General features: G+C 41.1%; 1 protein-coding gene across 1 annotated transcript; it reads right to left on the bottom strand.

The window, feature by feature from the left end:
- Nucleotides 1-1,064: 1,064 nt before the first annotated feature.
- Nucleotides 1,065-12,850, bottom strand: LOC108940481 (terminal nucleotidyltransferase 4A-like). Its single transcript, XM_018762699.2, has 13 exons — nucleotides 11,710-12,850; nucleotides 8,729-8,852; nucleotides 7,601-7,647; nucleotides 7,351-7,471; nucleotides 6,856-6,963; nucleotides 6,417-6,545; nucleotides 6,042-6,255; nucleotides 4,843-4,969; nucleotides 4,555-4,658; nucleotides 3,972-4,150; nucleotides 3,659-3,805; nucleotides 3,372-3,530; nucleotides 1,065-1,707 (listed from the first exon to the last, which is right to left on the bottom strand). Exons 1-13 carry the CDS (start codon nucleotides 12,513-12,515, stop codon nucleotides 1,549-1,551), a joined length of 2,424 nt encoding a protein of 807 aa, XP_018618215.2. The 5' UTR covers nucleotides 12,516-12,850; the 3' UTR covers nucleotides 1,065-1,548.
- Between the last annotated feature and the right edge of the window lie 40 nt (nucleotides 12,851-12,890).

The following is a 12,890-nucleotide window of genomic DNA, read 5'->3' as shown; positions in this document are numbered from 1 at the left end:
TTAACCTTACTTCAAAATGTTCAAAAGCAGTGGTTGTCATGAAAAGGCAACAAGAGAAAAATAAAAATCAACTTGCATAGTATAATCTGTATGCACTGGTAACGTACTAGGTGAAAGCAAGAACGCCTTGTGCTGTGTACCTGAGGGACGCACCCTAATGCAATACAGAAACAAAAAAAGATTCGACACTTCAAGCAATGCATGGAAGTACTTGGTCATCACTGGTTTGAAAGCGCTGCTCTTAACAGAACGAATACATACCGATATAGATTCCTGAATGGAATCAAAATAATTCCTTTCTCCATATTCTGTTAAACCATGCACCCAAGAAGCAAGTGCTATCTGGGGTGTCTTGCATAAACACAGATTACATAAATTAACAATGATTCAAAATTCACTCTAATTTTGTTGTACCTTCATTAGACTCCCCTTACTGAACTTCTCCAAACATGTACCAGGCAAACTGGGAATTAAAGAATCAGTTTTCTCTGAATCCAAAAACCTTGCTATAGCAGACACAACCTAAGTAGAAACATCTCAACACCTCAAGTAGACAAGGAGCAGCATGTCTGATAAAATCTATTTTCTGGGCTGAAGCAACCACCACACTTTGAGAACAGTTTAACACTAGCAGTAAAAACATTATGCATGAGGCTCAGTCACTCAGATCAAGGAAAGCAAGACAGTATCTTGGTTGGACTTTGGGTACAAAGCAGGTCCAGATATTTGGCACTCAGAACCTCTAATATAGAACTGCTTCCCAAACAGCTCCTTCTACTGAGGAAAAAAGGGATTTTTAATCAGAGACCAACATCCTCATTGTCTATGTATTTTATCGCTGCTTTTCATTTCTATAAGGGGAGTCTTTATGGCAATACAACAACCTGAACACTCGAAACACAGTTCAATTTAAAAACACTTCCAAACACAATCCGGGAAAGGATCTGTAAACTTTAAGGAAAAAAAAAAAAAAATCTAATAACTTAAGAAATTTAAATTAAAACAAGTATTGCACAAATGAGTAACAACTCTTTTTGGACAATGACATGTTTACTTTTGTCTGAGGAAAAGAAAAAAAAAAAAAAAAGCAACTCCGAAGTGCAGTGTTCTCTGAATAAAATGAAAATAAGTGGCAAATGTTCACACAATTCTCCCTTGAAAATTAGCGTTTTGTCCCCTCCTTAAGGGCCACTTCTCTGAAAGGGTCCCCTAAGTCAGTGAATGAAGATGTTCCAGACTGTCTCAGGTTAAAGCTAAAAGACGAAAAAGGGCGACTGAAGCAAAACAGGAGGGCAGGGGGTTTGAGAGAAAAAAAAAAAAAAAAAGTTTACATCCAAACAAGTCATCACAGGATGAGCACTGAACAATATCTATTTTTCCCCTTCTTCGGACCACCTTAAATAGGAAACATGCGGAGATACAGCTGCAGAGGAGGGGGAGTAGCACTACCTACAGGCTGCAGCAGTAAATGCTGGTCTGAATATTCTGTGGTGCTGGGGAGAGCAGTGTGTTTTGCTGAAGGCTACACTGCAGATGGATGAGTTGTTTTTATCTGCTCAGGCTCACTGGCTGGCTCTCCCGCGTGTACTTCTTCCGACGCCAGATGCCACGGCTGAACTGGATGTGGGCCCGGTTCCCCATCGAAAGGCTGTGAACAGTGCCGGGATTGTGAAGTCCCTTCACGGAGTACTTTGGTCCGCTCTGGGTCTGGAAAAGGAATGAGAGCTTATGTCAAACCATCTTGAAACTTTTTCAGATTACAGTACAGGCAGTCCCCGGATTACGAACGAGTTCCGTGCCCTCAGTCTGTCTTTAAGTCAGATTTTGACGCAAGTCGGAACAGTTAGGTATGGTGGGTGGCCAACATCAGTTTGTCAAATGTTTGTCTTAGTATATAGTATACCATGTACCTTTCTATGCATAGAAAAAACACTGAAGAAACGCTTCGGGATACAATAAGACATCTTTAATATAACAATAGAGTAATGTAATGTAATGACAACAGTAATAATAATAAATGTAACTACAGTATTTACAATGGAGACATAGAAAGAGAAATGTTACTACTGTCATAATGAACGGAGGACATGGAGAAGGCTGGACCCCAGCGCAGGATCGTTTATTCGGAATCAAAGGACGTGACGTGTTCTCGTGGTTGGGGAAGGGTGAATGGTCGGTTGGTGAACCGGACATAGGAGAGGATCCGAAACCGTGGTCGAGGGACAAGGCGGGTGGTTGTTAGTAAAAAGACATGGAATGGGACAGGGGAACGATGAGGGACAGGACTTGGAAGAGCAAAGCAAGGTAGGTTTGAGAACGCAGAGGGGATGGCTGCGTTGAGTGAGATTCCACAACTGGGAAGAGGCTGAGAAGTGTTTCAGGCGAGTGTTCCAATTGAAGCTGTTGGTTGAGGTGCGGGGCGTGGTTGTGACAACTACAGTATTTATAATAGAGAAAGTAAGCGAGGGAGCGTGCACGAGCATGTGCTCGCGCGTAAAACAAACTTTAATGTTCGCTTTTCCAGTGTTCGTTGCCGTTTCATCTTTTTCCAATCGCTTTCTTATTCCTAAATTAGCTTCAACTGAGATAGTTTTGGTTTTCTTAGATGCATCATAATGACTTGCATCACATTTATGCTTTGTTGCCATGGTTAGGAGAATAAAAACAAAAAAATTAAAGCCAAATACAGTAACACATGAGACACTTAACAGCAACGTGGTCTGACTGAAAAAGAACAAAGTCTGTCCTACCTCGAGCTCACGCACCCTGTCCACAAGCAGATAAACTGCTGTAGATGTGCTGCGTTTTGATGCGGGTTGCAAAGCAGCACCCACTTGTTAGTACAAACCATTGTATATAACTCAAATTTTTAATATAATAGGCTTAATATGAAGTTTTCATTTGATTGTTAATTAAGGGTTAGAAATTAAATTAACTTCCAGTCAGTAAGGGGGTGGTTCGTAACTATGGGCTGTACGTAAGTCGGCCGTTCGAACCAGGGGGGACTGCCTGCAATTAGATAAAGTCTGACAGGCAACAGAAAAGGATTCCACCGGAGCAAAACCTCAAACAAAATGCAAGGTCAGGTATCATTGTGCAAAAGCTGAAAGATCAAAGCAAAATTTAGCAAGCTGGCTTATGGGTGCTATTAAGACAATATGTATTCAACAGGCGTTTTTTGCCACTTGCATACAACTGAGTTTAACATGGAACTGTAGTAATGATATCTCCATTAGTTCCATCTGATTAAAAGAAACCATCTACAGCTTTAAAGTGGCATTAGAAAAACAAAATGGTGGGGGAAAGGAGAACAAGACAAGGCTTCAAATGTATTGCAATTTCTGTAGTATCTCCAGGCCGCAGGAGCCTACCTTGTGGTGTAGGTGGGGGCTTGGCAGAGGGCTGGGGGAGGCAGAGGGGGCAGCAGGAGGAGGCATATGTAGGACAGCATTCATAGCAGCTCCTTCGATACAAACCTGTCTGCCGGGCAGTGAGTGGACGCCTACATTTCCAGGCATGGGCATTCTGGTCTGGAATGAAGAGAAGTGTAATATTTGAGAAGGTGAAGGGAACAATTAACAGCGCAAAAAAAAAAAAAAAAAAAAGACTTCTTTGGTTTCACTTAAATAACACATATTAGGAAAAGTACATATCAAACCTGAGATCTGGAAGATGTTGCCAATGTTCCAGTGAAGTTTGGCTTGCTGTCTGATAGATGCAGCGGAGGTGCCATGGAGGCTAATGTTAGTGTTTGGACTTGGTAGGGAACAGTGTTTGCAACTGTACAAGGAGTAGAATCAGAGTCCTTTCAAAAAAAAAACAAAACCAAAAAGAACATCATTAATTGGGTATGAAAGAACAATTAGCCTATTGCCTATGATCAGCCTATGATCATTCACAAAGGTTATTTCTTAGGTCAACGCTTAGGTTCACATCAGACTTCAGAATGGGGATTAAGGGCGAATCCGTACAATGTCACTCCCAGACAGCGAGGACACGGACGAGGCGGAGGATGCGGAGGAGTGCTGCTGCGGGCTGGGAACCGACAGAGGGGACTCCGAGCTGTGGGGGGAGGTGGAGTCCCTCTGCTGCTGCAGAGGGCCACTCAGGCTGCTGGGATCGACGTGCTCGCTTTCCTTCAAGAGAGGAACTGTGCAGAAAATCCCACACAAACAGTATTTTAAACAATACAAACACTGCACATGAGCACTTGTGGTGTGCGTGCGCACACACACAACATATTCATTTGGGGAGCTGAAAATTGACTTTAGGTCATGTGATTCTAAGAATAAACTTCTGGCTTACCAAGAGCACTGCAAAAGAACACCCTATCAGTGTTTTTTTTCCCCTCCCTTAGACTCCTGAAAACTGAGCACTGCTAACATTAAAACTAATCTGAAATGTAAAAAATTATAACCAGTTGAGCACAAGTTAATTGTCATACTGCAGAAGTCTTGAGTGAAGCAAACTATACAGCAAATTCCACCAGAATAATTCTGCTTTTTTTTTTAAAAAGTGTAACTTTATGATAATTAAAAGATTCCCACATCTTACCACAAGTCTCAAGCTCAGTATTCTGTCTGCCCCCCCATTTCTTAATGATCCACTCTCTGTAATCAATCACTTCCTGGGTCACTTTGATAATACGACCTAAAGTGCTGAGAGAACAGAAGCAAAAAGAAAAAAAAAAAAAAAAACTGCATGAAACTGGTTTTTTAAAATAAAAAAAAAAAAGGTTTAAAAAAAGATTAAAAGATGCAATTCTGAAATTCTAGTGCTTAATATTTAATACTGCTTTTTGAAAGATCAGGTAAATAAAATGATTGTGAAACATGCACATACCTGTCAATGTCTTTGTTGGGGTAAGAATGAGCGAGTGGAGAGACTGCATGACTCAACACAATATAGGCATAGTCAAATACCTGCTTGACTTGCATGGCACCGTAGGAACTCCGTCCTACATCATTTCCTAAGGAAACAAAACATACTGCCTCATTCACTTGCAGACAAAAATGCGAGAGAAAGACTAACTCAAAAGTCACTTTCAACACACATGTAACAATCCATAGAAGCTTCTGAATTTATTCATTGGTTATGTTCCATAAAACCTGACATAGCTAAAATAAGAGTAAAACATTGTTTTATTAAGTTTGGGAGCAACATCAAAACTTTCTCCTATTCGATGCTGGTTGGTGACCAATTTATCCTTCACGCATGAGCAACGTCATCACCTCTTCATGATAAGAGCTGCCGGTTTCTCACTGGCGCCCATTAGAATCACTGACACTCAGGAAAACCAAAGTCAATCTTTAAACACTGTGGAAATGTATTGAATTTAGTCCTACACTCCAGTTCTGGTTCAGCACAATTTACTGGCACTTATGAGCTCCTCAGGTGATCAAAGCACACATTCATTCCACTATAAAAAGGAATTTTAGAGTATAAACAAGAAAATATGCCAGTTTTCCATTTTTATTTGGAAAAAATATATCTTCCAAAGCATTCCAAATGAAACCAAGTCAATAAAGACCAACTGCAAGTTCAGTTCACACAAACACCAGTGTACCCAAAAGGTCACCAGCCTTTGGCAAATGAGTATATTTAAAAGGCAATGTGATCATTAAACACATTAATGGTGAATAAGTCATCCAGGTAAGCATTACAAATAAATTAGTTTTTCTTTTCTCCTTAGACTAGGTCCATTACATAAACACTGGTTCAATTTCTATGTGGGACTGTAATGTGTGTGTCCTCTAAGCTAATATCAGTTACCACTGAGGGGTGCAAATAATTTTAACACTAGGACATGCACAAGGATGTATGCAATAGAAAATTCAAAGTTGTCATGTTTCAATTAATGAGATGTAAATATAACAACACTAATTCCTAATGTTCTACTTAAAGTGTACAAAACCATAGTCACTACATTACTCTGTATGGGTGACACTGAAGGTATAAACGGCAAGGTACATCTTAGGTTTACAATTTTAAAAAAAAATGTTTCACAGAAAGCCCACATTCTTAGGCTGAAGTATCTTTACCTGGCAACAGGGGATCTTCAATGCACAGCATTGAAGGCCTATACCCATTGGTCATGGTTTTCAATATTTCTTCTTTGGGAACATAAGCGCCTCCATCCTTGATCCGAATGCCAGTTTTAAAATAGTTAAAATTCCTTCCATACAGTTCAAAGAACTCAATAAGTAAGATGCCAAGGTTGATATTGGGATCCCTAGCATCAATCCTTGGGTGTAACTGGGTAGAGATGCAAAAGCAAGAGTTACAAAGGCAACAGACCAGATGATTTAAGCAGCCACATCAAGCACTTGTTTAAATTCTTGTAATTACTTATTAAATATATTAACATATCAGTGATAATCAAGAATCATACTGGAGCTATGGGAAAAATATCAGACCTGCAAGAAATTAACTGCCATTAAAATAAGGCTGTAGGAGCTAATGCCGCCAGTGAAAACTTCATTTAAGTCCCTCTGGAGCAGAAACTGCTTCAAGACGAAAATCAAGTAAGGCAGCACGGTGTACTTCTGAAAGAGACAAAACAGGGCAAACTGTTGAAAGACCTTACATAATCGATCTGTGCTTTAAAAAGACAAAAAGGTCATGACAATGTTTTTATGGTTTTTTTTTTTTTTCCTTCTCTCCAAAGCTAACTACCTGTTCAATTCAAATGTGAGATTGTGGTTAATGAAAAAGTACTAAATACCTTTATACAAATGTAAAAAGTCAGATTTCTGATCAAACTAATTTATGCATTGAACAAATGACTTATGTGAGTTAGACAAAACTAAAAATATTTGCTACACAAACATAAAACATTCTGAATCTGTAAATCACCTTGACAAAGTCCTTGATCAACTGAGCTGCTTTAACCCCAGTTTCCATGTTAAAACTGATGTCCACTTTGACTTCCGTCTCTTGATCTGTTAATTTTATTATTGGTACCTGAAAGAGAATCTAACTCAGGTTTCTATACTTAAGACTTTCCACACATAAGACTTTTACCTTGACTGCAAGTGTAATAAATTGTGATAGTAATGAAAAGGCTAAACAAGACCTAAAATACTAGAAACGATGACTGGCCTGCTAAACACACTTCTTATTAGACAACACAGACATATTACAGAAAGATATACATTATGGTCCAGAATATAAACAATTTTTAAATGCATTTCAATAACTTCTTAGAAAAATAACCTATAAACACAAACTACTGCTGCTTTGTCAAACAAGGATTTATTTCATACCATCACTTTGAAATAGCACTTTAAGCATTAATACACATTTTCACTTCAAACTGAATTTTTTAGAGTGAAATAAACATCCACTCACAGTCGCTTTATCAAGAACTTTAATGGAGTGAGGCTCTGCCACATTATGTTTCCGTAAGGCCTGCTCCAGCTGTTGCAGTGGGGTTCTCTCCCATTTCCCAAAAACCACCAAGTCAATATCACTGTGCAAAAAAGTTCACTTTCCATTACATTCCATTACCTATATCCACATGTGGCCTTTTAAAACAAAATGCACCAAAATATAGCAGTTTCGTACATTAATAAAACAGAGAATTACACATTTTCATTACCTTGTTGGAAGATAAAGTCCTGTACTGAAGCTGCCAAAAATTTGGACCTGAAAAAATATAAAACTAAAATGTCATGGAACCATTTTTAATATGAAATACAGAAATTACCAAAAAAAAAATAGGATGATTACTGGATTTCTGTGATTTCAGTCCATTTCCCTAATACTACGGTGGAAACAAATTTTACATGCACACTCCATAATACATTTAGCACGACTCTTAATGATACAGCTAAACCAGTAAAACTTCATAGGTGAAGGCAATGCTGTTCAGTTCCAGCACCAGAGGGCTTTGGTCCAGCAGGATTTCCAGCTCTCTTGCCACCACTAAGAAGTCAGTGCGGAAATTAAACGAGTTCATCTGAGACTAGTTGTTGAACTGGGTGCAACAAAATTCCCCCAAAAAGAAAAAAAAGAAAAAAAAAAAGCTCTTCGGAACTTCAATCTAAAGGAGGTTGATAAAGGTAAAGGAAAGGCAGGCAGAAAGGCAGGCAGAACGTCCACTATACTACCTATTACACTACGGTATATTGCCTGCTATACTATACACTTCCCTCTCATCCTGCACACACAGTTGGGACCAGTTAATAACTTCAAAGACATACTGAACTCCTAAGGAACAATCAATAAAAGCTTAATATATTTGTTCCTTGATTTACACATCAGTTAGGTTCTCAAAAAAATTTATGATACACCTACAGTAATAAAGCTATAAAAACCAATTACAGTTAATCAACACATACTGAATTAAAACCAATTTACATTTAAACAGACTGAAAATAAATGTACGTTGCCTCCACAAACTATTTGGCAACTGCTGAGCAACTTAACCCATAAAAATCTCAAATCCCGTCTTGTCATCACCACTCAAACACTAGAAGTGAGCCGAATTAGGACGTCTCACACACCAATTCTGTGTGGATGTCCTCTACTGCCATCTAAGGGCTGGTAGCAAACACAAAGGTTGCGGAAATTTTAAATGCACGATGGCACCCAGTTAAAAATAAACCAGAAAATGTTTGTGTCTTTGAAAGATTGAAACTCAGTCGTTGGTAAGACAAGGAAACAGTGTATTACTTAAGAGTACTGACAAAAGCCCTTTTAGTTTCCAACTGGTCTCCGTACTCACATCCGCTGAAGGCCAGAGCTCTTTGATGACGGTTTCTATTCTGTTCACCACCTCCTTCCGCATGGCTGCTTCCTCCGGGCGTGCAGTCATGAAGTTGTAGAAATCCACTATTTCCTCATGAAGACTGGCAATAAAATAAAGAAATTGCACCAATGGCAGTTCAAAGTCAACAAAATTAACATTGCACCCTGAAAAATAAAACCAGACCCCAACATGAAATACAAGTACTGCAATGTTTCAAATGTACCCTTTTTAAATAAGTGAAGTCAAATTTTATTTTAGCAGATAGTGTACTGGTTAGACTCATCACCACGCAACTTCTGGACCTGGGTTAGAATGCCTGCAACCACAGCTGCACCTTTGAGGTGATACAGGAGAACAACGTACTGTATGAAGTAAATGTGTAAATAATTGTAAGCAGCTGAATGAACAAACCTAACACTGAAAATCGCCTTAGAGAAAGGCCTCATTTAAATTAATAAGAAAAAATGAACACTATAGACATTATATAATTATGCATATCATACTGAAATCTTTTTTCCATACATTTCTGCATAGTAACCACAATGTCATTTCTGAACGGTAGGCTGATGGTGGCGGCTGCCATTGCGTACAATTATAAATGGGTAAACCTGATACGAGTCTCTACACAGTCCAATATCTAGAACCCCAATATCAGAGCCAAATCAAGTGTAGTGTCCTTCCTGTACTTTTAGCAAAGTAATTTGGTGTCATGAGACATCAGTTTTATATGGTAAAATCAACAATGTACATTTAAAGTAAGAGCAGTGACTTGGGTTTCAATGACATTAAGATCATACAACTGAATCCATAACCTAAATGACTGCAAAATGTCAAATCAAGAGAAATTATGAAACTGGAAAAAGTAACATTTAATGGTCTTCACGATCACCCTTCAAGTTTAACTTGGAAGTTCTCATTTTTACCGATAAAGAGGTACCGCTTGTAGATTACAGATAAAATGAAACTGATGCTCAAATTCCATCTTCAGCAGACATATCTACATACCTTTCATCTGCTTAATTCCAAAGGATATGAAAGGAAAACTACTTGTGCCAACACATGCTAGGCAATGCAAAAAAGCGCAATATGAGTTTTCATGGCATTTCCACGACATTTGCCATCGCATCAGATGTTCGCACGGTTATTTTAAAGTAGAACAAGGAACTATTGAGAACTAAAATTTGTAACACTGAAAATTCACAAGAGGGTGAGAAACTGCTGCAAATATTACAACTATGTGTAATACAGGCTGTCCCTTGAAAGTCCACAATAAATTTAGTTCACCCCTCAAGAACCATTATTTTAGAAAGTCTATAATAAGACTGTCTTTAAGCAAGAATAAAGACAATTTTTTTTTTTTAATTTAAAAAGTTACTGGACAATACCTTTTTGGCTGATGAAGTACAGGTAGCCACACTGTGCTGGTTCTAAAAGTTATGACTGATTCTCTCCCCCCCAAACACACATTTTGCACAGTTAATGTAAATATTCTGGAGGGCATTTCCATACACCAATATTTCACCACAATAAATGCAACTGCTATTCACAAGACCACAACAACCCCATGCCCTGTATTCTGCTTGCATCATTATGGTATTTAGCTGCCTAAGCAGTACACATTTTTTGACCCATTAATTTTTTCCTGATGAGAACTGTTTAAAGGTAAACCAGCTGTAGTGGGAAAAGGACATAAACCAACAACCTTTAGATTACAAGTTGAGAAAACAAGGAATACCTCCATTAAGAAATTTTTTTTTTTCCCCCTTCCCCTAAAAGTGCAGGGACTGAATATATGCAAGTCTCTCAGCTTTAAGTCGAAAATAAAAATCTCAGCAGGCAGCAGTGGTTAGAGCTGATGCCTTGAAATCCCAAGTTCCAGGTTTGAGTCCCACCTCTTGCTGTATCACCCTTGATCAATATACTTACCGTGAATTGACAAAAATTACCCAGCAGTATAAACGGGTACATCAGTGCAAGTAGCTCAGTATAAAAACTTGCAAGCTGCCTTGGAAAAGAGCATCACTAATAAAACTGTTAGACAAAACTGCAACTCGTACTATAAACGAACCCTCCCAATCTCAGACAAAAGCTGCCAAAAAAAAGCTCCATTGTGAGCAAAAATATTTTGGGGAGTTTATAAAGTTATTTGCCATGAAATTATTCCACCTGTTCAGCAGCATGGAATAAACATTAATCCCAACAGAGCAGGTAACAAGAGACTCCTGACCAAGAAAAAAAAAAAAAAAACACAGGTCATGGGGTCAGAATCCTCAAACCCTGAGGTCGGATATCCCTCCCTGTCTCCAGCTTCTGGTTCGCATTAACTGGCAATTAAACAGCACCTACCATCCCTCACAAATAAGGACGAACCTTGATTTCCCAAAAAAAGCACTACCCAACTTCAGTGTGAGAATGTTTATCCATCTAAAATAACAAACACCATTCACATACATAATACATCACACTGGGGTCAGAGAGGACATGGACCTGTAACCGGAAGGTTGTCGGTTCAAATCCCACCCCCCGCCAGTGCTGCAGTAGGTATTTACCCCAAATTATTACAGTGAGTGAGTAAACGGCTGTACGAATAAGTACATAATTTGATAGAACTGTTAGCTGAGGAACGCATCGTAACAACAGTCAAGAGCTACAGTAAATACTAACTGAGTTGGGACTAATTTCTAATCAGTGAGCGCGAGTAAATTGAAACATCGGGTATACACCATATTATTATTATTATTATTAATACTCGGAACATGGAGTCGGTCGCGCCGGCGGAGCTTTCTGTAACGTGACGCTGGTACTTTCCAGAAAGATGTCACTCTCTGATGATGTGCACTTTCGCAAAAATGTAACTAAGGTCGCGGCTTATCCGCACCACTCATTTACTACTTCTGCGCCCAGCACTAGTACAAGTCAGAGAGCGGTGCGCGGCGTGGCGGAGGAAGGCGGCTCACCCGTCCACGCCCGCGCTGTACTGGCCGCTCCTCCACGGGGTCCCCGGGCTCCTCCGTCCCGCGCCCGCGGAGCTCGACAGCAGGTAGTTGATACCGAACGTGCTCGCCTTGTTCTCGCTTTTCCTGCGGCTCGGGTGGTGGTGGACGAGTCCGCGCTGCTGCTCCGGCTCCGGCTCCTCCGAGTGCTGCTGATGCTGACGGTGGTGGTGGTGGTGGTGATGATGATGATGATGATCATGATGCTGCTGATGACGGAGGTGATAGAGGGGCTGATGGGCACCGTGGGTGTGGAGGCTCCCGCCGCCGAGGGGGTCCCCGACACCGAGTTTCCCGGACCCTGGGCCGCAGACGCAGTTAGTCCTTACCGCGCATCCCGCGGACGGGCTCTCCCACCCGGAGCCGTGCGATGCTTTCCCCTCTCCCACACCCGCACCACTCGGTCCCTCCTTAGCGCCGGGGGACGAGCAGCTCGGGGACCCCCGCGTCGCTAAGCACAACCCGGGAGGCTGGTTTGTAGTGTTTCCACATCCGAGACGCTCGGCCGTCCCGCCGCTGTCGCCGCCGCCCCCTCCGCCGCCGCCGCCTCCTCCTCCTCCTTCTCCTCCGATCATGCGCTTCCCGGCCGCCGTGGCCGCGCCGTCCCGCCGGACACTCGAGTCGAGCGCCGGGGTGTTGAGGCACAGGTGCTGCGGGTGGTGGAGCGCCGAGCCGGGCCGGACGTCCTGAGAGGTCCTCCAGACGTGCATCCATAAGGCGTCAGAGGGTCCTTTCTGTTCGGGCTGAATCCAGGCAACCCTCGGATCCATTCAACTCCTTCTTCTTCCGACGACCCCCACCTCGGGCGGAATCCCTTTCCTTTCGAAGTTAAACGCTTGACAATTCTCAAGTAAACCCTAGAAATAAAAAAATAATAAACAAACAAGTAAACGTTGCGACCAAACACGGATTATGCACCGCTGTCCCTAAAAAGCTAGCCACTGGCTAGCTAGCTTCTATAAACTGTCGAGCGCTCTAGAATTCCAACATGGCGCATTCCCTGGCACTGGGAGCCAACTGCGCATGTCCGTCGGATTCCGAACTAGCGGGTCTCATTACCCGGGTGTTACGAGCATGACTTGTGCCGCTGTTCCTAAGGTGTCCAAATGTCCAGCCTGGATACTCAGTGCATAAATGCTTACCCA

The sequence above is a fragment of the Scleropages formosus genome, chromosome 18, assembly GCF_900964775.1.
Source record: "Scleropages formosus chromosome 18, fSclFor1.1, whole genome shotgun sequence".
Taxonomy (NCBI): Eukaryota; Metazoa; Chordata; class Actinopteri; order Osteoglossiformes; family Osteoglossidae; genus Scleropages; species Scleropages formosus.
Note: the sequence above shows the minus strand (reverse complement) of the source record. Positions and strands in the feature narration are given on the sequence as shown.

Bases quoted from the DNA above. Each gene is read 5' to 3' on its own strand.
- LOC108940481 (XM_018762699.2), bottom strand. From the start codon at position 12,515: ATGGATCCGAGGGTTGCCTGGATTCAGCCCGAACAGAAAGGACCCTCT. The intron at 4,970-6,041 runs GTAAAGATACTT...TTGTTTCCTTAG, and splicing joins TGAAGATCCCCTGTTGCCAG to GAAATGATGTAGGACGGAGT. The intron at 4,659-4,842 runs GTATGTGCATGT...CTGTTCTCTCAG, and splicing joins CCCAACAAAGACATTGACAG to CACTTTAGGTCGTATTATCA.